The sequence below is a fragment of the Manis pentadactyla genome, chromosome 9 (genome assembly GCF_030020395.1).
Source record: "Manis pentadactyla isolate mManPen7 chromosome 9, mManPen7.hap1, whole genome shotgun sequence".
NCBI lineage: Eukaryota > Metazoa > Chordata > Mammalia > Pholidota > Manidae > Manis > Manis pentadactyla.
In genome coordinates, this window is record NC_080027.1 from 14,857,651 (window position 1) to 14,883,505 (window position 25,855).

At 56.0% G+C, this 25,855-nt stretch overlaps 4 protein-coding genes across 16 annotated transcripts; 3 read left to right on the top strand and 1 right to left on the bottom strand.

The window, feature by feature from the left end:
• Window positions 1-651: 651 nt before the first annotated feature.
• B3GAT3 (beta-1,3-glucuronyltransferase 3) lies at window positions 652-5,039 on the top strand. 2 transcript variants are annotated; one of them, XM_036925938.2, is made up of 5 exons: window positions 652-821; window positions 1,924-2,098; window positions 3,301-3,661; window positions 3,853-4,143; window positions 4,552-5,039. In XM_036925938.2, exons 1-5 carry the CDS (start codon window positions 740-742, stop codon window positions 4,648-4,650), a joined length of 1,008 nt encoding a protein of 335 aa, XP_036781833.1. In that variant the 5' UTR covers window positions 652-739; the 3' UTR covers window positions 4,651-5,039. The 2 variants fall into 2 exon arrangements, with proteins under 2 accessions (XP_036781833.1, XP_057362981.1); XM_057506998.1 differs by having other exon boundaries at window positions 654-821; window positions 1,963-2,098.
• A 98-nt stretch (window positions 5,040-5,137) lies between these two features.
• Window positions 5,138-7,150, bottom strand: ROM1 (retinal outer segment membrane protein 1). The gene is made up of 3 exons (XM_057506996.1): window positions 6,424-7,150; window positions 5,794-6,040; window positions 5,138-5,679 (listed from the first exon to the last, which is right to left on the bottom strand). Exons 1-3 carry the CDS (start codon window positions 7,011-7,013, stop codon window positions 5,461-5,463), a joined length of 1,056 nt encoding a protein of 351 aa, XP_057362979.1. The 5' UTR covers window positions 7,014-7,150; the 3' UTR covers window positions 5,138-5,460.
• Window positions 7,151-7,582: 432 nt separating this feature from the next.
• EML3 (EMAP like 3) lies at window positions 7,583-16,847 on the top strand. Of its 10 annotated transcripts, none has more exons than XM_036925853.2 (22): window positions 7,583-7,877; window positions 8,706-8,877; window positions 8,956-9,210; window positions 9,301-9,414; window positions 10,442-10,509; window positions 10,670-10,793; window positions 11,005-11,175; window positions 11,361-11,430; window positions 11,517-11,627; window positions 11,862-11,957; window positions 12,336-12,491; window positions 12,654-12,795; window positions 13,210-13,361; window positions 13,444-13,569; window positions 13,652-13,783; window positions 14,230-14,297; window positions 14,820-14,908; window positions 14,980-15,077; window positions 15,211-15,298; window positions 15,803-15,901; window positions 16,188-16,318; window positions 16,406-16,847. In XM_036925853.2, exons 1-22 carry the CDS (start codon window positions 7,856-7,858, stop codon window positions 16,607-16,609), a joined length of 2,688 nt encoding a protein of 895 aa, XP_036781748.2. In that variant the 5' UTR covers window positions 7,583-7,855; the 3' UTR covers window positions 16,610-16,847. The 10 variants fall into 10 exon arrangements, 6 of the variants coding, with proteins under 6 accessions (XP_036781748.2, XP_057362971.1, XP_057362972.1 ...); XM_057506988.1 differs by lacking the exon at window positions 7,583-7,877 and adding an exon at window positions 7,886-8,020; XM_057506989.1 differs by lacking the exon at window positions 7,583-7,877 and adding an exon at window positions 7,886-8,020 and having other exon boundaries at window positions 15,032-15,077; window positions 15,222-15,298.
• Window positions 16,848-17,108: 261 nt separating this feature from the next.
• Window positions 17,109-25,462, top strand: MTA2 (metastasis associated 1 family member 2). Of its 3 annotated transcripts, none has more exons than XM_036925891.2 (19): window positions 17,109-17,625; window positions 18,355-18,422; window positions 18,784-18,877; window positions 20,448-20,565; window positions 20,694-20,757; window positions 20,938-21,055; window positions 21,336-21,438; window positions 21,634-21,733; window positions 21,910-22,098; window positions 22,199-22,273; window positions 22,376-22,434; window positions 22,592-22,689; window positions 22,813-22,952; window positions 23,214-23,442; window positions 23,634-23,723; window positions 24,074-24,192; window positions 24,297-24,445; window positions 24,648-24,847; window positions 25,242-25,462. In XM_036925891.2, the coding sequence occupies exons 1-18, from the start codon at window positions 17,598-17,600 to the stop codon at window positions 24,811-24,813; spliced, it is 2,007 nt and encodes a 668-aa protein (XP_036781786.1). In that variant the 5' UTR covers window positions 17,109-17,597; the 3' UTR covers window positions 24,814-24,847; window positions 25,242-25,462. The 3 variants fall into 3 exon arrangements, with proteins under 3 accessions (XP_036781786.1, XP_036781797.1, XP_036781822.1); XM_036925902.2 differs by having other exon boundaries at window positions 24,648-24,828; XM_036925927.2 differs by lacking the exons at window positions 17,109-17,625; window positions 25,242-25,462 and adding an exon at window positions 17,995-18,018 and having other exon boundaries at window positions 24,648-25,155.
• Window positions 25,463-25,855: the final 393 nt, after the last annotated feature.

Consider the following 25,855-nt stretch of genomic DNA (forward strand, 5'->3'; position numbering starts at 1 on the left):
AGCTTGTGCCTGTTAAGAATTAGGGAATGTGTTCATTGAATTCCTCAGCTCAAGAAATCTAATCAACTCCTGCCAAGATGGCCTATTGTCTTGACAGCCATCCTTGCCTTTACCCCCAGCGTAATCTGTTTTAAGAAATGTGGTTCAGAGGAAATAGTACAGATCCTGGAATCGGGTATCTAGAAGGGACAAATCTTCACAACGGCAGTTATATAACTTTTGTCAAACAATTATACCTATAAAGTGAGGACAATACCATCTGTTTTGAAGGTTTATAGTGAGGATTATATGAGACAAGCCTGGCACATAAGGCCCCAAATTTACGAGCTATGGGGCGCTGTGACTGATGGATTAAAGAATGAATATAAAGGAGAGAATATGGGCACAGGGACTGGGGTTTAAGGGGAGGTCTGAAAGCCCCACGTGCTGCCATCGGGCTTTTGTCAGCGGGCCACTGGCTCTTGATGGGTCGGATATGACGTCACTCCCGTGATCCCCATAACGAGCTGAGGGACCGGAAATTACCTTGGGGGCGGTTGCGGACTGACCGGAAGTGAGCTCGCGAGGGCGCCGTAGCCCCAGCCGCCGGGAGCTGATAGAGGGGAGCGTGAGGAGGGCGGGACGCGGGGCGGGGCCTGCAGGCTGGCGGGCGCGGGCGCGGGCGCGGGCGCGGGCGCGGGGCGGGGACCCGTCGCCCGGGCGGGACCCCGCCTGCCCCCGCGCCGGCGGCGGTGCGACCATGAAGCTGAAGCTGAAGAACGTGTTTCTCGCCTACTTCCTGGTGTCGATCGCTGGTCTCCTCTACGCGCTGGTGCAGCTCGGTGAGCGGGGCCGGGCGGGGGTGCGACTGGCCGACCAGTCCCGCCTTGGGGATGAACCTCCGCGCAGACACCATTCCTCCAGCTCGGCCCTACGACAGCCCTCTGCGGCCGCCGGGTGCACTCCCCTCTCTAGAATGCACCGCGGCTTTCCACCGCACCTGGGATGAAATCCAGACTCCTTTCCAGACCCTGCGGGGCCCCGCATGATCCTGCCGCCGTCTGCCTTTCCAACCCCATTCACTACCCCATTTTTCGCTCCACTGGGGCCACCCTAGCTTCCTGACATTTTCTTGAAAATCTCGTTGCGTTTATCAAGCTCATAACCTGTTCCCTCCTCTTGCGGCGCTTTTCTCCCAGCTGTTTCCCAGCTGCTGCTTTCTCATCCTAGAGGTCCCGGCTCAAATGTCACCGCCTCAGAGGCCTTCCCCGACCACCTTGGCTAGAGTAACACTTTTTTTCTAGATTCTCTTTTATTCTGTATCGTATTTCTTTCATGGTCCTTATCACAATTTATAGTGATTTTATTAATTTGTCTCTTTGCTTCTTGTCTGCCTCCTCCACAAAACTGAAAGCTTCGTGAGGGCAGAGACCGTATCTGCTGTGTTCCTTGTTGTATCCCCAGCACCTAAGACAGTGCCTTCTAGGAGGAGCATTAAATATTTATTCAGTAATGGAATCAATAAATGTAATGAGTCTCTGGTCACACAGCCAAGGGAGCAGTCTGAACTCTGCCTTTCATGCAGGATTTAGAGACAGGACCATTGCATGATCCTTAGGTATTTGAAAGTCTGTCCTGTTTTAGGAGATGGACTTGTTCTTTATGGCTCCAGAAGGCACAATTAAGACCAGCAGGTAGAAAGGATGGAGGCAGATAATCAGCTCAATATCCAAATGAAAGTTGTAACATTTAAATTATTAAAGTTGGACAGGGTCTGCTAATTGAGGCAGTGAGGTCCTTACCACTAGAGGTGTAGAAAATGCTGTTAGAGAACTTGTGGGGGAGATTCCTGCCTTGGCTAGGAATTGAATGAGAAGGTTGTGGCCCTTTGGGAGGCTGAATATGCTGTGGTTCTCTGCCCCCATCCCTGCTTCCTGGGACCAGGCCAGCCATGTGACTGCCTCCCTCCTCTGCGGGCAGCAGCAGAGCAGCTTCGACAGAAGGATCTGAGGATTTCCCAGCTGCAAGCGGATCTCCGTCGCCCACCGCCTGCCCCTGCCCAGCCCCCTGAACCTGAGGCCCTGCCTACTGTCTATGTTGTTACCCCCACCTATGCCAGGTATGGGCTCTGGTATACCCAAGAGGCCTGCATGGACTAAGAGGTTGGGGTTAATGATGAATTTGGGGAGGCACTTGGTAAGGGATGCTCCCCAAACTAGGAAATAACAAACGGCAGGGTAAATGAACCACATCTTTACTCAAAGATTTGTGGGAAAATGGTCGTTTTTCTATTAAAATAGGCAAGTACTCTGAAGTAGAATACAAAATTCCTGAGAAATTTTATGATAGGAAAATGAAATTCCAAAGATTTTGAACTTGCCAATGAATTCACTCTCCCTCCTTAGAAATCCTTAGGGTGAGAAACTTTGAGAACTGACAAAATTGAAGCAGAAAAGGGCTTGGCCCTACAGTCATACCAGAATCTAGGAAAAGTTACACCAGTTATTATTTACAGTGTGGTTTCTCTCTACTAGGCACTGTGCTAAGGGCTTTACCTTTCTTTCTTTTTTTTTTTTTTTAATTAAATTGTAGCTTTATTACTGATGCAAATCAACTGGGGAACATGGTTTTGGATCTGTAACCAGAGGGCCTGCTAATACATGGCTGACCCATCTAGGCATGGGCAACTCTACACCCTCTCCTCACACAAACCACCAACCCTGAGGCGGGCAGGCCAATTTGAAGGCTAAAGAAGCCTGGAAGTGACTGGGCCACACCTTCCCAGTTCTTTGTGTAAACTCAGATAAATCTTCCTCCCCTGGAGAGGAATGAGCCAAGAAGTTTCTCTAAATTCCTCTACCTGGTAACACAAACACAGGAGGAAGAGAACCTGGTCCTATTGGTATTTTAGAAGGCCGTTTTCTTACTTAATCTTTAAGACAACATTGTTGTAAAGTACTGTTATTCCCATTTTACAGTCCTGGAAACTGAGGCTTGGGGACATTGGAGCCATTTTGCCCAGTTGTCTCATTTAATAAGTTACAAAGCTGGCATTGAACTGATATTTTGATTCCAAAGCGTGTGCCCTTAACTTAGAGTCTCCCACAGCCAGAGCCCTGGGGTTGAAGCTGGGGGCAGACACAGACTGGAAGAACAGGGCAGGTGTCAGTGTCAGGCTGACAAGCAGGAAGGGCAGTTTGGCTATTGGTTGGGGAAAGGCCATGGGGGATGCTAGAAGTGGCCCGGGAGCAACTATGTATACGGGCTGGAGTGGCACATGGCGCCTACCGCCTTCCCTCCTGCCGCGTTTTCCCCTTGCAGGCTTGTACAGAAGGCAGAGCTGGTGCGGCTGTCCCAGACACTGAGCCTGGTGCCCCGGCTGCATTGGCTGCTGGTGGAGGACGCTGAGGGCCCCACCCCATTGGTCTCAGGGCTGCTGGCTGCCTCTGGTCTCCTCTTCACACACCTGGCGGTCCTTACCCCCAAGGCCCAGCGGCTCCGGGAGGGAGAGCCAGGCTGGGTTCGGCCCCGAGGTGTAGAACAACGGAACCGGGCCCTGGACTGGCTGAGGGGTGGAGGAGGTGCTGTCGGGGGAGAGAAGGACCCACCCCCTCCAGGGACCCGGGGAGTCGTGTACTTTGCTGATGATGACAACACCTACAGCCGGGAACTCTTTGAGGAGGTGAGCACTGGGATGGGGATGGGAAGGCAGCCAGGTGCGGTCAGCTTCATCTGTTGCCCTGGTTATCAGGGTTGCTCTAGGCCACTGGGTGAGGAGTGGGGAGTGGGGAGCAGTGGAGCAGAGTGACCCAAGTGGTCCTTCCCTTTCCTCTGGGCCACCCCTGTCTGTTTCTTCTCTTTGACCTTTGTTAGATGCGCTGGACCCGTGGTGTCTCAGTGTGGCCTGTGGGGCTGGTGGGTGGCCTGCGATTCGAGGGACCTCGGGTACAGGATGGCCGGGTTGTGGGCTTCCACACAGCATGGGAGCCCAACAGGCCCTTTCCAGTGGATATGGCAGGATTTGCTGTTGCCCTGCCCTTGCTGTTGGCTAAGCCCAATGCCCAGTTTGATGGTGCTGCTCCCCGGGGCCACCTGGAGAGCAGTCTCCTGAGCCACCTTGTGGATACCAAGGACCTGGAGCCCCGGGCTGCCAATTGCACTCGGGTAAGGGGATAGAGGTGGGCACAGAAACCTGGCTCCGGAATGGATGAGTGATGGGAGAGGTAGAGTGAGTTCCTGGGGAGGAGGATAGCGTATGGGGGTTTGAAGCAGGAGGGACTCTAGATCTCAGACTCAACCTTGCTTACTCTACTCATGGGGAAGGTGGGGGCGAGGGAAGGGAAGTGGTCTGCTACCACTGTCTCCCACAGTCCTGGGCACCCGTGTGGCCCAGAGAGGGTGAGGCGGTAAGGCCCCATTTTAGATGCTCTAAAGCCTCCCCCGACTCTGCCCTTCACCCTTGGCAGCCCACACAGTGTGTATAGGGAGGGCTGGAGAATCTGTTGTGTGCTGAGGGCCCCAGAGGCCTGGCTATGGCTGGGCCTGGCTCTAACTGAAACCCTCCTGGGACAGGTTCTGGTGTGGCATACACGAACAGAGAAGCCCAAGATGAAGCAGGAAGAGCAGCTACAGCGGCAGGGCCAAGGCTCAGATCCAGCCATTGAGGTGTGATGGCGGCCCCACCCTGACTACCACCTCACTGGGCACAGACCTGTGGGACTGGGCCCTGGCCTGCCCGGGATTCGGTTTGCCGAGTCCTGACCTCTCAGACCAGGGGGAGTCCCTTGGCCCCTTCAGCCCCAGGTTGTGGCCCAGCTGCTTCTACCCTCCCCCACCGTGCCATGTGGCACTGCCCACAGGTTGGGACAAGCAGCCCTTGTATTGAGCCAGGTCTGCCCTGTTGGGGGTGGAGCAGAAGGACAGAGAGATGCAGGAGGGAGGGCAGCTAAGTAACTTATTGGGGCTGGGCATGCACTGGGGGGCTGGAGGAGTGGGCTGGACCCTCCCCACCTGAGCATGCTGACCCCCTCCTACCTCCAGAATAAACAATCTCAACCCTTGGGGGGGTCTTTGATTTTCCTTCATTTCCATGTGTGGTTCTTGCATTCTGATCCTTGGAGTCCTGGCTTCCCTGTCTGACAGAAATCCATTCTCTCAGGGCCCCCATCCCCTTGAAGAAGATGAGTGGGCTTCAGTCCAAATACTTTATTAAGTATGCATCAGGAGCCATCTCCAGGCTTTCCCATGTCATTTTCCTGCCACCCTGTTTTCTTCTGTTCCCTGGTGGCTCTGGCCACAGGGGCTAGGCCCTAGGACATGTGGTTTCTCTCCTACCCCCGTGCAGTTCACTGGCTATGCTTAACACCTCTAATCTAAGGGCCCTGCTCCTCCACCTGGAACCTCAGTGAGGAGTTGTTGGGTTTCCAATCTTGTCCTTCCCTCCCCTTCCTCCTTCCCAATTCCCACCCAAGCTCCAGGCCATTAGGTCTCAGGTAGACCCTCTTTAGGAGGTGCCTCTTCTGGTGGGACCTCCTCAGGTGCTGGCCTATGGGCTCCCCCTCCCTGTAGCCACACTGTTGTCAGCATGTCCTTTAGCCCACTGGGAAAGAGATAACCCTGAGTCTCTCCCTCCCCATTGATGATTCCTCCAAGCCCCTCCAGGGCCGTCTGCAGGTACCGCAGGCCCAGGAGCACCAGAGTCTGTGGGGAAAGCAAGGGGAAAGAGGTCCATGAGGGTTAGTAGTTCCAGAGGCCCCAGGGTTGGAAGCATGAAGAGGCCCAGATGGAGGGAGGCCTCAGACAGTGCTGACTCACCTGCAGCAGGAAGGTGACAGCCAGCATGCTGCCAAGCGTGCTCGTCAAGTTCTCCAGGTGTCCCAGCAGCACCCTGTGGCATCCTTGGATCCAGAGGTTTAGGTTGGGCTGGCGGGGATCAAAGAGTGGGTGAGCGTGAGGGTCTGAGAGCTGGCTTTGCAGGCAAGGTCTGGGTGAGTGGGGGTTGCAGCAGGAGAAAGGGACCCCATCAATCAGATACAGGCCTTCCACATTGCTCTGGATCCGGCTGCAAAGGGAGGGGCGGGGTGTTAGGATGTCTGAAAGTAGGGGTCTGGGGGAGAAGCTGTGAGCAGGGAGAAGGGAAAAATCAGAGTGAGACCTTTACGGACTGCTTTACTACACTCCAGGCATACATAATTCATCCATCTTCACAACAACTCTGTAAGATAGGTACTATTATTATCTCCACTCTATAGATGGGGAAATGGACCCAGAGCAGTTTGGTAACATGTCCAGGTCATACAGCTGATAAATGGCAGAGTTGTAGCTCATTCGATTGCTATGCTCTATTTATTGCCTGTCTGGGTGAGGTAGGGTTTCAAGGCAGCAAAACAGCAAGGCTTGGGGGATGGAGGGGGTTGGGGAGGAAGGGGCCAGCAAAGCACTCACTCAACTACATCCTGGTCATTGGGATCCAGGTAACGGCTGCTGATCCACTGGATCCCAAACCAATCCTTGTACCCGTGGCGCCCGCAGCAGTGGTACCTCAGCTGCAGCTCATCCACCAGCCGTTTGGCATGGCAGTGTCCGGGCACCTCTGTGTCCTTGTAGTGAGCCAAGGCAGTTCCCAGGCCCTCCTCTAGCCCCATGTCCAGGCTCCCAGGTAAAGCCAGGGTTAGCCCCAGGGCGAGGACCAGGAGCCCCTCGCCCCCAGCAACGCCAGCTCCCAGCAGCGGGCCCAGGATCCTTCGCCAGGGAGGGTATTGAGCTGCATCCAGGCTGGCCCTGCTGGCTCCTGCAGCCACCAGTCCTGTGCCCAGAGCCACCGCACTGGCTGCCAGGGCAAGCCGCGGCAGGGCAGTGAACGGGCAGGAGGGAGCCAAGAAGGTGTCAAGGTGCCACAGCTGGACCAGGAGGTGCCCGCTACAGAGGATGGTGAGGCCACCGGTCAGCGCCAGCAGCCAGGAAAGAAGCCAGAGCCCCTGCGCCAGACGGATACGAGGCTGCAGGGGCAGCAACACGGGCAACACCGGCGCCATCTCCCATCTCTGCCCCTGGAGAGCAGGGCTGTCAGGGACGGCGGGGGCCTGGCAGGCAGGGTGCTGAGTCAGCCCATCCCGGCTTGAGCCGGGCTAATGCCACCCTGACCCCAATACCCTGGGAATCCCCCCCTCCCCCCGCCCAGCCTTAATAACCCGCAGCCTTGGCCACTGCCAGCCCCAGTTCGGGATCCCTTGGCCTTGCCCCTTAGGGAAAGTCCCGCCCCTGGGGACGAGGACCCATTTCTTGACCCCGCCCCTGCCCCCTCGCGGAAGTGGGAAGGACCTGGTCCGCCCTGCCCTCAGGGGCTAGGGGCTGTCGCGGGAGGCCTCAGGGCCAAAGCTCCCGCCTGGGTCCCCAGGGAGTCCAGGAGCGGGGAACCCGGAAGGGTCTGGAGGGCGGGGGCCGGTAGGGGCTCTGGGGTCAGCGGGTTGGCCCCGCCCCCGTTCTGAGCAGCGAGACCCGGACAGGGAGGGGTTACCAGGCTGCCCGGCCCCCCCCCTCGTCCCGCCCCCCCCTCCTGCGCTTCCTGGCGGCTCCGCGTCCGGCGCCTGTTTATGCTGCGGCGCTGGGACCCGGGCCGGCCCTGCCACCCCACCCCCTGGAGCCGAGAGAGGCCCCGGGAGAGTCCGAGGCCCCGGCGGGTCCTGGAGCCAGCCGGCCCCGCTCCACAGCGCCCTCTCCAGGCCCTTTCCCAGCGCCCGACAGCGCCCCCGGGGGGGTAGCACGGGACCCTTGCGCGCGCGCCCCTGGGTGCTTCCCCTTCCCTCTCCCTGGCCATGGCCCCCGCGGCTTAGACGCCTCCTCCGCCGCCGCCGCGCGGAGCAAGCCGGCGGGCCGGATGGACGGGGCCGGGGTGCCCGGTGAGTACGGGGCGGAGCGGGCGGCATGCCCCTTCCCGGAGCGCCCGGGTGGTTGGCCGCTGCCAGTGCCCGACGGCTGTCTGGTGGCGTCCCCGCGTGTTCCTCGGCCCCAGGGGCTCTGAGCATCCTCCACTGTGCCTCAGGTCGCTCTCCCTAGTTACTTGGGTGCTCTTACTGTCATTTCGGACTTCCAACAAAGTCATCCCACCCCCCCATACTTTCTGGGCTACTCGAAGTTTCCCTGCGCTCTATGTTACTCTGGGGCCTCTTCTCTTGGTATTTCGGGTCTTTTTACTTCTGACCCCCGCTGTTACCCTGGGACCTTCGCTACGACCCTATCTCCACTGATACCCTATCCTGCCATTCTAGATCTTTTCTCCTGGTCCTTTGATCCTCAGGCTGACTGTACTCTGTGTCCCCCTTCTCTCCTGGTGCGCCCTTCTCAGTTTCTTTGCCTTCCCTAGAGACCTGAGCTGGCTTTGGGGTGGGCCCTGTCATCCCTCACCAGTACGGCGCCTCCCTCTGCGGTTCCCACGTTCCTCAGCAGTTCTCCATATTTTCCCCAGAACTCCGTGGTACTCCCTGTCTTTGCGGAGGCTGGGGCGGCAGCAGGAAGGGAGCTTTGCCAGGGTCCTTGCCTGCCCTGCCAGAAGGAGGCCCTTGGTTCTCTACCACCCGTCTCCTCCCCTCTGGGCTAGCCTCCAAGCCTGGGGCTGTTTGAAGGGGGCAGTCCTGTTGGACGAATGAAAAACTTCAGGGAGACAGTATCCCCTCAGCCCTTCCTCCAGGTGGCGGGTACATTCTCAGTGCCTATTGCCCTTTTCCCAGATGAGGACCCTGCTCAGGAGGCCTTGCAGTCCTTGAGCCGGCGGCTTCAGGTGCAGGAGAAGGAGATGGAGCTGGTGAAGGCGGCCCTGGCCGAAGCCCTTCGCCTGCTTCGGCTACAGGCACCCCCCACCTCCCTGCAAGATTCTGGCACACCAGCTCCAACGAGGGACGGGTATGTGTGTTGTCGCACCCTCTCCCTCCTTCCTGGGACCTCTTGGGGCATCAGGTTGATTCACTGTCTCCCTGGCAGCCTTGCAGCACCCCCAGGACTGCCACCCACATGTAGTCCCTCCTTGGTGAGCCGAGGCACCCAGACGGAGACAGAGGTGGAGATGCAGCCACCCCCTGGCCTCGCTGGCCTGAGCAATGGGCCCCCCGCCCCTCAGGGAGGCAGTGAAGAGCCGAGCGGGTCCCCTTCTGAAGGAGGGGGCAGCGGCAGTGGCACCGGCTCCCCCGGCCCGCTGGGGGGCCTCAGGCTCGTGCAGCCTCCGCAGTGCACTGACACGTAAGTGTCCTGCAGCAGACGCTGGTTGGGAGCAGTTGGGGAGCAGGACTAGAGGGAATCACCTTCAACTCCTCTCTCTGCTTCTCCCAGGCCGCGGAGAAATTCCTCCTCCTCCTCATCCCCCTCAGAGCGGCCTCGACAGAAACTCTCCCGGAAGGCGGCTTCCTCGGCCAACCTGTTATTGCGGTCAGGGAGCACAGAGAGGTGGGTGAGGCTCCCCCCAGCCGGCCCCACCCCAGGCTCAGGCTCTTGACTTTCCACATCCCTCACCTCACTTCCCTGGGTGGGGTGGGGGGACCTCATTGCCCAACAGGAAGAAAGGAACAAGTGCTCCTGGGGCGCCTGCTGTGTACCCGGCACTGTGCTAAACCCTCGACCTCTTCCATCTCATTCAGTCCCACGACATCCTTGGGGGGTAGGTGGTCTCATGCTGTTCATTGTCCAGGTGAGGAAACAGGTTCAGAGAGGGTAAGTCATTTGCCTGGGGTCACACAGCCAGAGGCAGGATTTGAACCCAACTCTTCCTGACTCCACTCCCCTGGCCCTTGCCACCATATCACAACCTAGCTTCCAACATTCCAAGAGGCTTTTCCCAAAACTCCCATGATTTTCATGGATGACTGTCCTCAGAGTTTCAGCCACCCCTAGCCCCCTACCAGGCTTTAATTCTAGAAAGTGATGGGAAATCCTGGTGGCTAAGCATTGTTGTTTCAGAGTGCGTAGAGGCCCCAGAACACCTGAGTGTTCATTCTAGCCCTGTCCTTGGTCTCTCTTTTATTCTTCGAAGAGATATTATCACCCTGTTATCATCTAATGACAGTGGTCTCTGGAATTTGCCTGTCACTTTCCTCTTGAGAAATAAGAACTTTCTTGCTACATCCCAGATCCCTGAAAGGCAGGGCTGGTGTGCATTCTGGTTGCACTCGGTCCCATTTTACTGATGGGTGAATAGCCAGAGGTCTGGCGGTCTGGAGGAAGGGGCTCCTCCCTGTCACCCCACACTGCCTCTTACAAACTGTGACTTCATGCCCTGCACTCAGCCCTCTTTAACACTCAAATCTTCTCATTTCTTATATGGAGCTAAAAGCCCCTTAAACCTTCAGAAGGCAAACTAAAAGCCTGCAGAGGTGACTGTGGTCTCTAGAGTAACCTCTTTTCTTGTGTCCTGCCCCTCCCCACTTAGGTCTTGGGACCTGACCCCGATTCCTATGCTTTTGTCTCTTCCCAACAGCCGTGGGGGGAAAGATCCCCTCTTCAGCCCTGGGGGTCCTGGATCTCGGAGGAGCAATTACAATTTGGGTATGTACTGAGGGGTCTGGAAAATGGACTTAAGAGTTTGGGCTACAGCCCCAGGAGCTATTTTGGGGGACCTGTGAAGTGTGGTGGGTAGAGTTCTGCTCTGGCTTCCTGGAAGGGAGGCTGCAGGGTAGTGTTGACACCCCCCACCTTTTCTCTCTAGAAGGCATCTCAGTGAAGATGTTCCTTCGAGGCCGCCCCATTACCATGTACATCCCGTCTGGCATCCGCAGCCTTGAGGAGCTGCCCAGCGGCCCACCCCCGGAGACCCTCAGCCTTGACTGGGTGTATCCTGCCCCCTCCAGTCCCCTGGGAACCAACTTCATGAGAAACCCCCTTCTTTATGGTTTCCTCCTGTGTCTGTGGGGGCAGGGAGCCCTCTGAATCCTCCCCTACCAGCTTCTGCCAGTGGTGCTGCCAGCCAGAAGCTCTGTCTTTCTTCTCCTTCTCATCCTGCCCTTGATCTGACCTTTTCCTTGACCATGAGCCCCACTCCAGTTATGGGTACAGGGGTCGTGACTCCCGCTCTAATCTGTTTGTGCTGCGCTCTGGGGAGGTAGTCTACTTTATTGCCTGTGTGGTGGTGCTATACCGGCCCCGGGGAGGCCCAGGAGGTCCTGGAGGTGGTGGCCAGAGACATTACCGGGGGCACACGGACTGCGTGCGATGGTGAGGGGCCTGGGGCCTGGGAGTGGGCAGCTCTATAGACGTGGGGATGGTGGGCTTGGCAGGAAGAAGGTCTGGGTAGTGTGGAGGAGCAAAAGAGTTGCCTGGCTGCTCTGCAAGCATAGAGGTGTCCTGGGTGGTCTTGAGAAACCAACCCCCTTCCCTAGACTGTCTCCTCCCCTACTTAGCCTGGCTGTTCACCCTGATGGTGTTCGGGTAGCCTCAGGACAGACAGCTGGAGTCGATAAGGATGGAAAGGTAAGGCCGAAGTCAAACACCAGGCAGACAGGATGAAATTCCATCCCGGCTTTCCTTCACACCCCTGACCCCTTCTCCTCCACCAGCCCCTGCAGCCTGTGGTTCACATCTGGAACTCAGAGACGCTGCTGAAGCTGCAGGAGATTGGTCTGGGGGCCTTCGAGCGGGGTGTGGGGGCCCTGGCCTTTTCAGTTGCGGTGAGCTGGCCCCAAAGCCTCTAGACCCCTGTCTACCTTGCCCAGGAGCCCCCTTCTTGTACTGCACCAGGAAGCCTTAGAAGTTCTGGCCTTTCTGAGCCCCAGCCAGCTCTCCCAAGAAAGGGACATGTCCACTTCTGCCCCCAACCTGTGGTGGCATCCTTTGCCTAATGACCATGAACTCCTGGACCTCTAGGCCTCACTCAGCCTCTCTGATGTGTCCCCCATCTTCAGGATCAGGGTGCTTTTCTTTGTGTGGTGGATGATTCCAACGAGCACATGCTGTCAGTGTGGGACTGCAGCCGGGGCACAAAGCTGGCCGAGATCAAGGTGAGAGGTCCAGATGGCCTGGAGGGGCACTGAGGTTGGGTGCTGAGGTTGGTGGAAGTGCAGGAGCACAGAAAGCACCAGACTTATGCCTGCATTTACCTCCTCCCTGGCTGGGTTACCTGGGGGGAGCCTCCTGGGCTCTCTGAGGCTGTGCAATGGGGACTGTGTTAGTTCTGATCTTGGGAGGGTTAAGCGCTGGGTTGGTTAATTCTGAGTGACTGAGAGTAGCGCTCTTAGAGGCCCAGGGTCTGGAAGGAAGGGTTGTCCTGGAGTTTGTGGACTTCTGCAGACCAGCTGTTAGGATTCATAGTGAGGGGAGTCAAGTAGAATGAGGGTGCTTGGGGCTTGAGGCGGCTGAAACTTGTATCTTCCCTTCAGAGCACAAATGACTCAGTCCTGGCCGTTGGCTTCAACCCACGCGACAGCAGCTGCATTGTCACTAGTGGGAAATCCCATGTCCACTTCTGGAACTGGAGTGGAGGAGCAGGGGTTCCTGGGAATGGAACCCTCACCCGGAAACAGGGTGTTTTTGGGGTGAGGCATGGATGGGTGCAGGCTGGTGGGGGAGGGCAGAGTGGAGATGGAGCATTGGTCTGAGTACTACAGGCCCTAATGCTACCCAACTGGCAACTGTCCCTAGACTTTTAGCCTTTGTCCTTCCCTTTGACCTCTGCTCTCTGCTTGCCTGTCCCCTAGAAATACAAGAAACCCAAGTTTATCCCTTGCTTTGTGTTCCTCCCGGATGGGGACATTCTCACTGGTGACTCAGAGGGGAACATTCTCACCTGGGGGAGGAGTCTCTCAGATTCCAGGACCCCAGGCAGGGGTGGGGCCAAAGGTACGTGGTTGTGGGGGGTACCTGGGGAGTCTAGCACCCAAAGGGTCTGTGGGAACAGAGAGGGTGATTTCCTGTATTTTTACCGTGAGAGTCGATAATTCTTTGTAGGCCTTGGTGGGGCCTTTGTCTAGAAGGGTAGGGGCAACATGGCGAAGGCGGAAGGGCCGGGGCTTTGGAGTTTGCCAGATCCTGGGTTCAAATCCCAGTTTTACCACTTAGTTTTTGAGACTTTAGGAAGTTACCCCCCCTTCTTTGAGCCGCAGCTGCCTAGTCTATAAACAAGGAGACTAATAGCCGAGGATGAGAGGCGCTCCACAGCTGGGAGTTACTACTCTATTGTGATGGCCTAGGCTGCTCCTGTTCCCCACTTCCCTGCACCCCAAGAGCATGACCCACCCAGGACTTTGCCAACAGAGACCTATGGGATTGTGGCCCAGGCCCATGCTCATGAAGGTTCCATCTTCGCCCTGTGTCTCCGGCGGGACGGGACCGTGCTGAGTGGTGGTGGGCGGGACCGCCGGCTGGTACAGTGGGGGCCCGGGTTGGTGGCCCTCCAAGAGGCTGAGGTGAGGGCTGGGCTGGGTTGGAGGGAGGGAGGTGGAAGAGCAATGGTCAGTGGACTCCTCACTTTGTGCCACCATCCTGCAGATTCCTGAACACTTTGGAGCCGTGCGGGCCATCGCTGAGGGGCTGGGTTCTGAGCTGCTGGTGGGAACCACGAAGAATGCATTGCTGAGAGGAGATCTGGCCCAGGGCTTCTCCCCTGTAATCCAGGTTGGGGGCCAAGCGCTCAGAAGAGGAGGGAGGGAAGAACTGTTGGGGAGGGCCAGAGGTGACAGCCCACGCTCTGCTGCAGGGCCACACCGACGAGCTCTGGGGACTCTGCACACATCCCTTCCAGAACCGCTTCCTCACCTGCGGCCATGACCGGCAGCTTTGCCTGTGGGATGGGGAGGGCCATGCACTGGCCTGGAGTATCGACCTCAAGGTAGAGTCCTGTGTCTCTGAATCCCCATTGTCACACTAACCATAACTCCTACAGTTGTCACTCCTTCCCCTTCAACCCTTTCCTTCTGCTCCCCCAAAGCAGCCAGTTTGTACTGAAATGGCTGTACTGGCTACTAAAATACCCATTCTTCAGCGCCAATGCGTCTGTTAGGCCTGAGCACTGCCTCTCCACTTCCCTCTCCCCTTGATCCAGCAACAAATGGTTAATCTGCACAGCTGGGAGGCCTCAGGTCTGGTTGTGTATTTTAAATATTTCCCCCAACATTTAGGCTGCAGTAACACCCTTCCTCCACCCCAGGTCTACTGTTCCTTTCCTCCCATCTCCTTGGGAGGAGGAGGCTTTGATGTTACCGAGATGACAAGGTGTCTGTCTTGCTTCCCTCACTAGAAAGGCATCTTCTTGAATTCACCTTCTCTGTCCTCCAGGAGACTGGTGTCTGTGCTGATTTTCACCCCAGTGGGGCAGTTGTGGCTGTAGGACTGAACACGGGGAGGTGAGACGGAGCCAGGACTCCTGGGAGGGGACAGCAGGAGGTACAGGGAGGGTTCCTGGTGGAGTGGGGGAGTGGGACTGCTGCCTCTCAGGAGCCCAGCTGCACCTTCCTGCTCCTCAGTGCTTCTCCCAGCAGCCTGGGCCTCCCCTGCTCTCATGTGGCACCTGTCATCACACCCAGCCACTTTCCCCTCCGAGCCTGGGAGTAGAGGAGGTGGCAGCTCAAGATAGAGAAGCAGTGGGGATGGGATAGGCATAAGGGAGACTAACACAGGGAAGTGACAGGCTTACAGACTCTGTAGAGCCCTTGTAGTTGGGCCCCTGTACTCCTTAGATGGCATCAGAAGCCTTTCAGCTTTTACCTGCCTTTAGCCACTTCCCATTTCCTAGCATGAGAATGCAGTGGCGACCTCTCTACATTATAGCCTTTCTGTGGGTGTCTTTGAGACTCTCCAACTTGCCAACCCCCTCCCTGCCCAGGACAGGTATCCTCATATCTACTTTCCACCCCCTTCCCTTTCAGGTGGCTGGTTTTGGACACAGAGACCAGAGAGATTGTGTCTGATGTCACCGATGGCAATGAGCAGCTCTCAGTGGTCCGGTACAGCCCAGGTGGGAGCCATCCCCACCCTAGACCCAGACCCATCTCTGGCCGTTCCCTCTCTGAGTGACTGTCTTTGTAGATGGGTTGTACCTGGCCATTGGTTCCCATGACAACATGATCTACATCTATAGCGTTTCCAGTGATGGTGCCAAGTCCAGCCGCTTTGGCCGCTGTGTGGTGAGGAAGCTGGGCTGGAGGGTGGGGCATTGCCATAGCAGGTAAACAACTTGAAGGGTCTAAATGCACTAACTGGAGGTGCTGGGATGGGAAAAGGTAGCTACATTTTTAATCTCTTGGCCCTTGCTCCCAGGGTCACTCCAGCTTCATCACTCACCTTGACTGGTCCAAGGATGGAAATTTCATCATGTCCAATTCTGGGGACTATGAGATCCTTTACTGTGAGTGGTAGTAGGGGAGAGCATAGGGAGAGGTAATCGGGGTGGGTTTTGTGTGGGAGGGGCTCCTGGTTGGGAGGGGAGGAAGGAGAGTATGTGGGGAGCTCCAGGTGGAGAGGCTGTCAGATAGGGAGGTGGAGATGGGGTTGAAGTGCTGTTGGAGTTATACGCATAGGAGAAATTTTGTGACTTGTAAAAAAAACATAGTTTTACACCATGTCTTGTTCTCACAAGGACTTGAGGGAGTTGAAAATGTATTAAGAAAGGGTGTTTTGGAAAAGTTTTTCAGGGCAGATGGAGGGATTGATCTAGGCAGGGAGAACTGATGACAAGTGAGTGGTTAGAACTTCAGTTGAGAATTCAGGAAGCACATAGGGCTGGATTTTGTTCTGGTCTATGGCTACCAAGGTAGCTAGATCACATGCCACCGTTCTAAGCGTCTTTCTCCCAGCCTTCTGGGCTTCCTGAAGGCAGGATGAGAACTGAGGGTGGGCTCCTCTCCCCCAGGGGATGTGGCTGGAGGCTGCAAGCTGCTGAGGAATCGCTATGAGAGCAGAGACCGGGAGTGGGCCACGTACACCTGTGTGCTGGGCTTCCATGTCTATGGTGAGCAGGAGGAGTGCAGGGGCACAGAACCTTGATGAATTGGGGGACAAGGTGGAGCCCGCCCCAGGCTCGGAATGCTGAGTGTGTGTGGCGGGATGGGCGTCAAGAAACCGGCAGAATCAACCCAGGAGGCCCCTCCAGCCCTCGGTCCTGGGGACTGGGAAGGATTGCCTGGAACGCAGCCGGCGGGTGGCCATGGCGGTCTGAGCGCTGGAAACAGCGTAGCTCTGGACCGTGGGTGGGTGGCGGCGGGGAGAAGCTGTGCTGAGGCTGGCTGCTGTGCTAGGCGTGTGGCCGGACGGCTCGGATGGCACCGACATCAACTCCCTGTGCCGCTCGCACAACGAGCGCGTGGTGGCTGTGGCCGACGACTTCTGCAAAGTACACCTCTTCCAGTATCCGTGCGCGCGCGCCAAGGTGAGGCCTCAGGGATTTCAGGGCCGGGTGGGCTGGGCCAGGGGTTCCGCAGCCGCCGCTACTCGGTCGGTGTTCCTTTCCGCCCAGGCGCCGAGCCTCGTGTACGGCGGCCACGGCAGCCACGTGACCAGCGTCCGGTTTACGCACGACGACTCCCATCTCGTCTCCCTGGGTGGCAAGGACGCAAGCATCTTCCAGTGGCGAGTGTTGGGTGCCGGGGGTGCGGGGCCGGCGCCCGCCACGCCCTCTCGAACCCCTTCCCTGTCCCCCGCTTCCTCTCTCGACGTCTGACAGCTGCCCGATGGGACCCACCGGCCCCTGCGGCGTGGCTCCGCTCCACCCGAACCTCCAGGACCAGGAGACGACCCTTTCCTCCACTTCGAGACATTCCCGAACTTGCATTTCTCTGGAAGGGGCGAACGGCACCCCTGCACACACTGTATAGACCCGCTGGCTGAGCCGGGAAGCCCCAGCCTGGGCCCTGACTCCTGCCGCCTGCTGAGGGGCAATAAACCAAAAGCAGAGTCGCTTCCCGGTCCTTCTGTGGGGTGCGGCTGGGCGCTGTAGGGTTGGAGATAAAAGGAAAAAGGATTGGGCGGAAAGGGTAAGGGAGCATAAACCATTCATGCAAATAGGCAAAACCGCTTGCAAATAACTCCGCGAAGCGCAAAGGCGCGCGAGTCTTTCGGGGACGCAGGGGGAGCTGCCGGGCTCCGGCGGGGAGAGAGTTAAGCCCAGTTCTGCACCCGCCCTCGGAGGAGGGGCCGAGCTGCAGCGGAAATAACCGAGCGCCGGGCCGCGGTTGGCCGGAGGGAGCCGAACCTCTTCCGGAAGTGGCCGAGCTGTGGGGTCTCGCTCTCCGACCTCAGCCGATCGCCGGGCCTTGTTCTCCGGGTCGGCCGAAGGTGTTCCGGAAGGAGGCGAACCCCGAAGCGGGCCGGCAAGCTTACCCCGCGGCCGGCAGAGCCCCAAGCTCGGCGAAATTGAGGGGAGCCGGAGCCTGGCTCCGGTCCTGCGGGAGCCGAGCTCGTTCCGGAAGAAGCCGAGCGGACTGGCGCCGGCCCCGGCGTCTCGGGCGTGAGGCGGTAACGGCGGCTGCGACCGCGCGGGCCGGGATGAACCGCGACGGCTGAGGCAGCAGAGGTGCCTGCTGCGCGGGCCCTACTGAGACTTTCGCGAAACGCCAGCCCCGCGCTCGGGGCTTCTCCTTTAACCGATCCCTGCCCCAGCGAGCCTTCCGGACCCCTTTGTGCGTCCGGAGGCGGCGGCGGGAACGGCCATGGCGGCCAACATGTACCGGGTGGGGGGTGAGTACTGGGCGTAGGGGCTGCGGGGCCCAGGGCGGGAGAGGTTGGGGGCCGGGACCGGAGAGGCTCGGCACTTGGCGGCGCGGGCAGCCGCGTCTGGGGCGGCGTGGTCCGGAGTGCGGACCGGAACCGGAACCGGGGCACAGGGTGCGAGGGTGCGGGGACGGCGACGCGGCCAGGCGCCGAGACTCCCCAGAGAGGCTGAGGGCAGCCCCGACGGCACTCTCAGGGCTGCGCTTGGGGCCCCCGGGTCGGGGAGTGGGGCTTGGGAAAGTGGTTCCGAAGGAGCTGACAGGGCAGACAGGGGGGGTCCGGAGGGCCGCAGCGACCACTCTGCCACCCGAGGGGAGCCGCCAGGAGGTTTCCTCTCCCCGGGCGTTATTGTTCGCAAAGGTAGGGGCCCTGCGCTGGAGTGGACAGTTGCTCGCTTCGCCCAGACTGGGGTGCAACTCCATCGCTGAGTTGTGGGTGTACAGGACCCCGTGTTTCTCGTTTCTTTCTTAGGGCTCACTTTAGAGTGAAGGGTCTGATTTTAGAACTGGGTGGTGGAGGGGGTAGGGGGCATCCCTTATTTTCTCTCAGTCTCTCCGCTTCCACATTTCAGCGTCCTCTGTACCTGGACCCTTATCTCCTTTTGGTCCACTCACGACTACTCTCTCCTCCTCCCTTGGTACTCTGGCTCTGTCATCTCCTCTGATCTTCCCGGTTCTTCCCCACCCCCAACTACAGATTACGTCTATTTTGAGAACTCTTCCAGCAATCCTTACCTGGTTAGACGGATTGAGGAGCTCAACAAGGTGAGTGGAGCAAGAGTCCTGTTCCCCCCTCCCCGCCCCCACCCCGTGGTCTCTTTATTCTGAGGTCTCTAACTTCGGGTTGGTAGAGAAAAAGAGAGAGAGGTGCTCATTCATATTCATTCACTCATTCATTGGATGTATTCAGGAGAGGCTATTGAGAGCTTAGTGGGAACTTTACTATTCTCCCTTGGGGGCTAAGGAAAGGGATTTGGAAGTCTCTCCTTAAATATAAGCCTTTTATTCACGATTTCTTGGGGTTTTCTACTTACATTCCTTAGAAACTTATTCACTGTTAATCTCTTTTGCATGTCGACTTTCAAATAACCATTTTTTTACTGCCATTCCCCCCCCTACCCCCCAGACCGCAAATGGAAATGTGGAGGCAAAGGTTGTGTGCCTTTTCCGGCGAAGGGACATTTCTAGTAGCCTCAACAGCCTGGCTGATAGTAATGCCAGTGAGTGTCTTCGTCCCCCCACCCCAAGCCCAGTCCCCCTTTCTCCCCTTCCCCATGATCTGAGGCCTGGGTATGTCTCTGCAGGGATTTCCCCTGGTAGCATGCCCAAGGCAGGTGTGTGCGTTTGTGGGTGGGAAATGTCTAGTCTGTGGAGGGAGGCCTGTTTTTCCACGTTAGGGTTGGAAGCAGGGTGGAGAGACCATGATAAGGAAAGGCCTAATATGTTTTTTTGTGTGAATGGTGTGTGTAAAAGAGATGGTAATATTTAAGTAAGGACGAGGAAGAGCTTTAGAAAAGCAGGACCTTTGGGGAACAGTTTTGGGTTTGTTGGGACAGTGGGTGGTGACTGTGAAGGTCAAGGTGAAGAGGAAGAGATTATACTTAGAAGCCTGCAAGACTGGGAAGCAGCCTTATTTTGTTATCATGAGGTGGTAAGAATACATTGAGTGGAGAGAGTAGGAAGCTAGGAAAGTTTTCTTGCACTTTTTCCTGTTTCTCACCTCCTGTCTTACCCTACACTCCATTTAACATCTTTCCCTTTTGCCCTAGCTTCCTTCTCTTTGTTCTTTCATCTTCTTTTCAAAAATATGTTGTCTTCTGTTTTCCTTAGTTTCTTTTTCCTTTCCTCTTTGGCTTTCTTTCCCTTTCCTCTTGTTCCTCCTTCCTAAATTATTTTCCTTATTTCAGGCTCCTTTGGGCATAAAGGGGTTAATGAGGAGCTAAGCCTACCAAGTTCTGGCCCTCTGGGGTTTCCAGCCCCATCTGGCAGGGGCTGACCTTGGCCTTGTCCAATCAGAAGGGGTGTGGGGGTGTGGTCCCCCTTGCCTTAGCACAGGGTTTCCGGAGCACACAGGCGAGGGGTGGAGCCTGCTGCGGGCACCCCCCTCCTTCTCTGCCCCCCAGGTTGGGAACAATGCACCAATGAGCCTGGGCCTGTGGCTCTTCTGCCCCCTCCTACTTTGGTTGGATTCCAGCCAAGTTAACTCTTTCCACCGAGGCTTCAGGGCAAGTTGCAGCTCCTTGGTGAGGAAGGTGTTGGCACTGGCTTGAGAGGTACTGTCCTTGAAAGCCCCACAAACTATTATTAGCCAAGTAGAAACTGAGGGATAGTTAGAGTTGCATGTGATGTTTAAGAACAGAGTCTCCTGAAATCTGAAAAGAGGAACTGGTAAACAACCTTGTGTGACGTTTTTCCATCTTACTGGTTTCTGGACCGCAGGCTGCTTTAGCAAGAAAGAGACAAGTGTGATACTCTTGCTGGGCCTGGTGTGGGCAGATTTGTGCTTTATGAATGTGTCTGAGCATTGGTCCTTGGGCTTGGGATGTATTTCTGAGGCATTCTTTGTACTGTCAGAGGCTCACTAGTGATAGAGAGTTGGGAGCACCTGTAATGGGGAGAGAGGCGAGGGCTAATAGGGAAAGCTGGTGGGGTAAGGGTATGGTGGGCAGATGCCTGGGGAGTGTGAGAAAAACAACTGAGATAGGAAATGTTTTTCCTGGGTTGGAGTTTCCAAGGGGGCCTCTTTCTGAATAAGTTTCTGACTTGGTTTCTTCCTCCTTAATCTCCCAGGGGAGTTTGAGGAGGAATCAAAGCAGCCGGGGGTGTCAGAGCAGCAGCGACATCAATTGAAGCACCGCGAGCTTTTTCTTTCTCGGCAATTTGAATCATTACCAGCTACCCACATACGGTATAGGACAATCGTCCACTGTGACCTGCATGCACTTACTTAGAAGATGGAGAGGAGGGGGTGGTGTGGTGGAGGTGCTGCAGAGAGGGAATGAGGAGTCACCCAGGGTTTTCTGACCTCACCTGCAGGGGGAAATGCAGTGTGACCCTCTTGAATGAGACAGATATCTTGAGCCAGTACCTGGAAAAGGAGGTGAGAAAGAGGTATTGGGATAAGAGGGAGGGGATCAGGTAATGCCCCAAAAGGCAGGAGGAAGGTAGAACTGTGATAAGGTAGAGGTTGACAGCCTGTCTTGGGAACTCTGGATGTCCCCCACTTTCCCCTACTTACAAGGACTGCTGCCTTGCTTACCTTTTCTTTTCCCATCTCCAGGACTGTTTTTTTTACTCACTGGTGTTTGACCCTGTGCAGAGGACACTTCTTGCTGATCAGGGGGAGATCAGAGTTGGTTGCAAATACCAAGCTGAGATCCCCGATCGCCTGGCAGAGGGTGAGTAACAGGATAGACTGTATGGCTTCCAGGTCATGTAACATCATAGTCTCTGAGAATGGTGTGCCCTGGACTTGTCCAGTGCACACTCTGCATGGTTCTCTGCTGTGACCTGACAGAATGGGACCATAGGAACCTGAAAGGGGCAACTGGGAAGGGAAGTCTGAGAGTTGAGGTGGCTGATACAGTCCCACCAGGAGATGAGGAGGGATGAGGTACTGTTGACAGTACCGTACCCTCACTGTCTTCTCCCTGCTGTTGCCATTGCCCTGTTCCCCAGGAGAATCTGATAATCGAAACCAACAGAAGATGGAGATGAAGGTCTGGGATCCAGACAACCCTCTAACAGACCGGCAGATTGATCAGTTTCTCGTGGTGGCCCGGTGAGGGGTGGGTGGATGGGGAAGGAGGGCTGGGGCAGGTGTGGACATAGTTCTGAGTCTCATTCTTAGAGATGCACATTATTTATTTATTTATTTTTGGTATGAGTGTTTTCCTTTTTTCTCATCTTGCTTAGTACCTTAGCCCCCTGGTGCTTTCTCCTCCTTTCTCTCTTGACTTCTCAATGTCTTCCTCAGGGCGGTGGGGACCTTTGCAAGAGCCCTAGATTGCAGTAGCTCCATTCGGCAGCCAAGCCTGCACATGAGTGCAGCTGCTGCCTCCCGAGACATCACCCTGGTGAGCACAAGTTGGTGGTTAGTTGGGCAGTCTGGGCTTTCAGGGACCTGCAGAGCTTGGGGACAGGAGATGAGGGTGTTGCTGAGGGTGTGGGAGTATTTAAAGAGCAGCAGGGGAGCGGTGCCAGGGGATTCACCAGCAGTGGTCATCCACATTGTTTCCCACCTCCCCTGTAGTTTCACGCGATGGATACCTTGCAAAGGAATGGCTATGACCTGGCTAAAGCCATGTCTACCCTGGTGCCCCAGGGGGGCCCGGTGCTGTGTCGGGATGAGATGGAAGAATGGTCTGCCTCAGAGGCCATGCTATTTGAGGAGGCCCTGGAGAAGTATGGGAAGGATTTCAATGATATTCGTCAGGACTTTGTAAGTGGACACAGCTAGGAGGAAAGGTGGAAGAGACGGTAGGTGAGGGAACCAGGACCTGGGGCCAATGTCAGCTCATCCTTCCTCTCTGCCTCCTTAGCTACCCTGGAAGTCACTTGCCAGCATAGTCCAGTTTTATTACATGTGGAAAACCACAGACCGCTATATTCAGCAGGTATGGTCTGGGCCAGGGAGGCTGGCTCAGAGACCTGCCCACCCCTGCCTTTGAAGTTGACAACTTCCTCCTGCTGAAATGCTCTTTTTTTCCTTCCTGCAGAAAAGATTGAAAGCTGCTGAAGCAGACAGCAAACTGAAACAAGTCTATATCCCCACCTAGTAAGTATGATGGGTGAGCAGACTGCCATGTTTTCCTTTTCTTCCCCCAGGCTGTGCTTTCCTTAGTGATTGCGGGGGAGCAGGGGCAAAGACAAGGTGGAAATGAATTCTTTCCCTTGACCAGTTCCTGGTTTCTCCCCACTGTTGCCCCCATTAGCACTAAGCCAAACCCCAATCAGATCATCTCTGTGGGCTCGAAACCTGGTATGAATGGGGCTGGATTCCAGAAGGGCTTGACTTGCGAGAGCTGCCACAGTGAGTTCCGTGAGGGACAAGGGTGTTGAGGGTGGGTGAGAGGTCTGCTCTGGCCCAAGAACCTGAGGGGCTCAGGTGGCATGCTTTTTTCCACCACTCCCTCGCCTCTCCCTGCTTCTACAGCCACACAGTCTGCCCAGTGGTATGCCTGGGGTCCCCCCAATATGCAGTGCCGCCTCTGTGCTTCCTGTTGGATCTACTGGAAGAAGTATGGGGGACTGAAGACCCCCACCCAGCTTGAGGGGGCTGCTCGGGGCACAACAGTAAGGACTGATAGGGCACAAACGGAGGAGAGCTGTAGGCATGTTGACAGGAGCTTTGTGAAGTCTAGAATACTCATCTTATATGGTGATGGTTTGATGTGTGTGTGTGTTCATGGGAGGTGGTGGTAGATAGAGGCTGGGGAATCAGATCATGATGGCAATGGAGACTGGACAGGAATAAATTGTTCTCTGCAGAGAATAGAAAATAGAAGGGAGCTTCAGTGCCCATCTGTGATCTCCCTTTTTCCTTTGTCCTTCCAGGAGCCACACTCGAGGGGTCATTTATCCAGACCTGAAGCCCAAAGTCTTTCCCCCTATACAACCAGCGCCAACCGGGCCAAGCTGCTGGCTAAAAACAGGCAAACATTCCTGCTGCAGACCACAAAGCTGACCCGTCTTGCCAGACGCATGTGCAGGGATCTGTTACAGCCGAGGAGGGCTGCCCGAAGACCCTATGCCCCTATCAATGCAAATGCCATCAAGGCAGAGTGTAAGGGCAGGAGTGGTGGGGCTAGTGGCAGGTTTGGGGTTGTTTTGGCCAGAGACCAGTGTTTCTCTGGATGTTTAATGAAAGTAGGGATAGTAGGCTACAGGGGTTTGTTAGGAGATTAGGAAGCTTCTGGCTCAAGAAGAGGCCTGAACAGTGAAGCCCCTTCAAAAACTTCCATTTTCGTTCTCCAGGCTCCATTCGACTTCCTAAGGCTGCCAAGACTCCACTGAAGATTCACCCTCTGGTGCGGCTGCCCCTGGCAACTATCGTCAAAGATCTGGGTATGGGATGGGGAACCAGACTGTGGATATAGAGTGGGTGTGGAATGGGGAGCCAGTGTGGTGGTGTCAGGCTCTCAATCCTTTCACTATCTCTCCCCCAACTTTTTTTTCTCTCCCACTGAGTCCAGAGATTAACAACCTGTGCTATTGTAGGTTAGTCATGTTTGTTCCTAAGCTATTCAGTATTACTGTATTGGTAAGATCACACTTGTGTGCTTTTTAAAGACTGGCAATTGCTCACCAAGCCCAACCTCTCTCCATCACTATTTTCAGGGATGCCCAGGGAGACTGCATGGAGATGGGAAAGTATGATAGTTCTCTGAGTTTTCTTTTACTTTTTTTTCTGGTAGTGGCCCAGGCACCTCTGAAACCAAAAACACCTCGGGGTACCAAGACACCAATCAACAGAAACCAGCTGACCCAGAACCGGGGCCTGGGAGGCATTATGGTGAAACGGGCCTATGAGACTGTGAGTTGACAGACTGGAGCAGGCCAAGCTGCTAGGGATGGGCTTTTATTTCTGGTAGGAGTCTGTGGGAGCCCCTCTCATTGTGCTGCCCCACCCTTTTCCAGATGGCAGGGGCAGGGGTCCCATTCTCTGCCAATGGAAGGCCTCTGGCCTCAGGGATTCGCTCAGGCTCACAGCCAGCAGCCAAGCGTCAGAAACTAAACCCAGCTGATGCCCCCAATCCCGTGGTGTTTGTGGCCACAAAAGATACCAGGTAGGGAGCTGAGAGGCTGACAACCCAGACTGGTGGGTATGGAAAATTGGTGGGTATCTGAGTAAGACCAGCTCCAGGAAGACTGGGTGCAGGGTGGGGATGCCAGAAAAGAATGGGCTGGAGGCAGAACTGCAGCATGGACTGTGGGGTTTCTCCTCAAAGGCCTTAGCCTTCTCTGTCCCTCTTGCCCCTTTCTGTCCAGGGCCCTGCGGAAGGCTCTGACCCATGTGGAAATGCGGCGAGCTGCACGCCGGCCCAACCTGCCCCTGAAGGTGAAGCCACCACTGATTGCAGTGCGGCCCTCCGTCCCTCTCTCTGCACCCTCACATCCTGCCAGCACCAATGAGCCCATTGTCCTGGAGGACTGAGCATCTGTCGGGGAGGTGGGCTGAAAGCTAGAGGGTATGGGCCCAGGGCGTCCAACCTCCCTGCCCTCAAGTAGCAAAGGGAATGAGGAGTGACTTGACTGGTGGGGAGGAGGCTAGTGAGTGTGTCCTTGGAGAGGTTGGGCGCCCTCTGGTGTTACCACTTGAAGGCTTGTCTCTGTCCCCTGCTTCTCCATGCCTGGTGATGGAGGGAACACTGCAGGAACGTGGCCCATTGTGGGAACCTAGCCTGTTTTGGGGAGTAGGTCCCACAGTTGTCTTGGACAGTTTTGGGGAGGTTTAATTTTTTAAAAATTTTGCCTCCCTTTGTGAAAGGGGATGGGGGAGGGGAAGAGGTGGTGGTATCTGGTTGGGGAGGGGGGGCGTGCACTGCCGTGACTGCCATGTCTATTTTTTTTTTTTTCTAATAGGGGGGTTTCTCTTCCTGTCCGGTGTCCGGACTTTCCTAATTGGAGTTTGAGGCCCCTAAGCTGGCATCAACCCCAGCCTATGCTCTCTCTTTCCTTCCCTCCCCTTGTCCCCTTTGCCTTTTGTATGCCAATTCTCAGAAATAAAGATCTTTTGTCCGTTTTTTTAACCTCGGATTCTGTAATTGGTTCTTATAGTAACAAATAAAAAGCTGTTTTCTTCAGCTCCTCCTGGCTCAGTTGTTCTCTGCCATGGATGCGGGGGTGGGGGGTGCATGGGGGGTGTCTTCAATTGGGAAAATAAAGGACAAAGGACAGTAAAAGAGGTACATAAAGCTGGGAACAGCTTTATGAGATACGCAGCCTTGAAGGCAGGCTGTTCAGCTAGCTTTCTTGTAGGACCCAAACTGTACCCAAGCTCCATCTTGGCACATACTCATTCAAAGCACTTGGGATGAGCTGGTTCTCAATGGCTGGGGCCTCCATTGGAGGGCGGCGGAGCATGAGGTGCTTTTTACGGAATCTGGGGAGTTGTGAGAGACCAGGGCAAGATGTAGCCTACCTACAGGGGGATACTGCAGGGAGGTAACTTACCACCTAGCTGTGTGGTGTGTTTG

What these genes read in the sequence shown, in the direction of transcription:
- B3GAT3 (XM_036925938.2), top strand. Translation starts at nt 740, where the DNA reads ATGAAGCTGAAGCTGAAGAACGTGTTTCTCGCCTACTTCCTGGTGTCG. An exon ending in CTACGCGCTGGTGCAGCTCG is followed by an intron (nt 822 to 1,923) that starts GTGAGCGGGGCC and finishes TCCTGGGACCAG; the next exon opens with GCCAGCCATGTGACTGCCTC. An exon ending in GTTACCCCCACCTATGCCAG is followed by an intron (nt 2,099 to 3,300) that starts GTATGGGCTCTG and finishes TTCCCCTTGCAG; the next exon opens with GCTTGTACAGAAGGCAGAGC.
- MTA2 (XM_036925891.2), top strand. Translation starts at nt 17,598, where the DNA reads ATGGCGGCCAACATGTACCGGGTGGGGG. An exon ending in CAGTTTCTCGTGGTGGCCCG is followed by an intron (nt 21,439 to 21,633) that starts GTGAGGGGTGGG and finishes TGTCTTCCTCAG; the next exon opens with GGCGGTGGGGACCTTTGCAA. An exon ending in TGAAACGGGCCTATGAGACT is followed by an intron (nt 24,193 to 24,296) that starts GTGAGTTGACAG and finishes ACCCTTTTCCAG; the next exon opens with ATGGCAGGGGCAGGGGTCCC.
- EML3 (XM_057506988.1), top strand. Translation starts at nt 7,903, where the DNA reads ATGCCCCTTCCCGGAGCGCCCGGGTGGTTGGCCGCTGCCAGTGCCCGA. An exon ending in GAGGAGCAATTACAATTTGG is followed by an intron (nt 10,510 to 10,669) that starts GTATGTACTGAG and finishes TTTTCTCTCTAG; the next exon opens with AAGGCATCTCAGTGAAGATG. An exon ending in CAAAGCTGGCCGAGATCAAG is followed by an intron (nt 11,958 to 12,335) that starts GTGAGAGGTCCA and finishes TCTTCCCTTCAG; the next exon opens with AGCACAAATGACTCAGTCCT.
- ROM1 (XM_057506996.1), bottom strand. Translation starts at nt 7,013, where the DNA reads ATGGCGCCGGTGTTGCCCGTGTTGCTGCCCCTGCAGCCTCGTATCCGT. An exon ending in AATGACCAGGATGTAGTTGA is followed by an intron (nt 6,041 to 6,423) that starts GTGAGTGCTTTG and finishes CTCCCTTTGCAG; the next exon opens with CCGGATCCAGAGCAATGTGG. An exon ending in CTGTCACCTTCCTGCTGCAG is followed by an intron (nt 5,680 to 5,793) that starts GTGAGTCAGCAC and finishes CTTTCCCCACAG; the next exon opens with ACTCTGGTGCTCCTGGGCCT.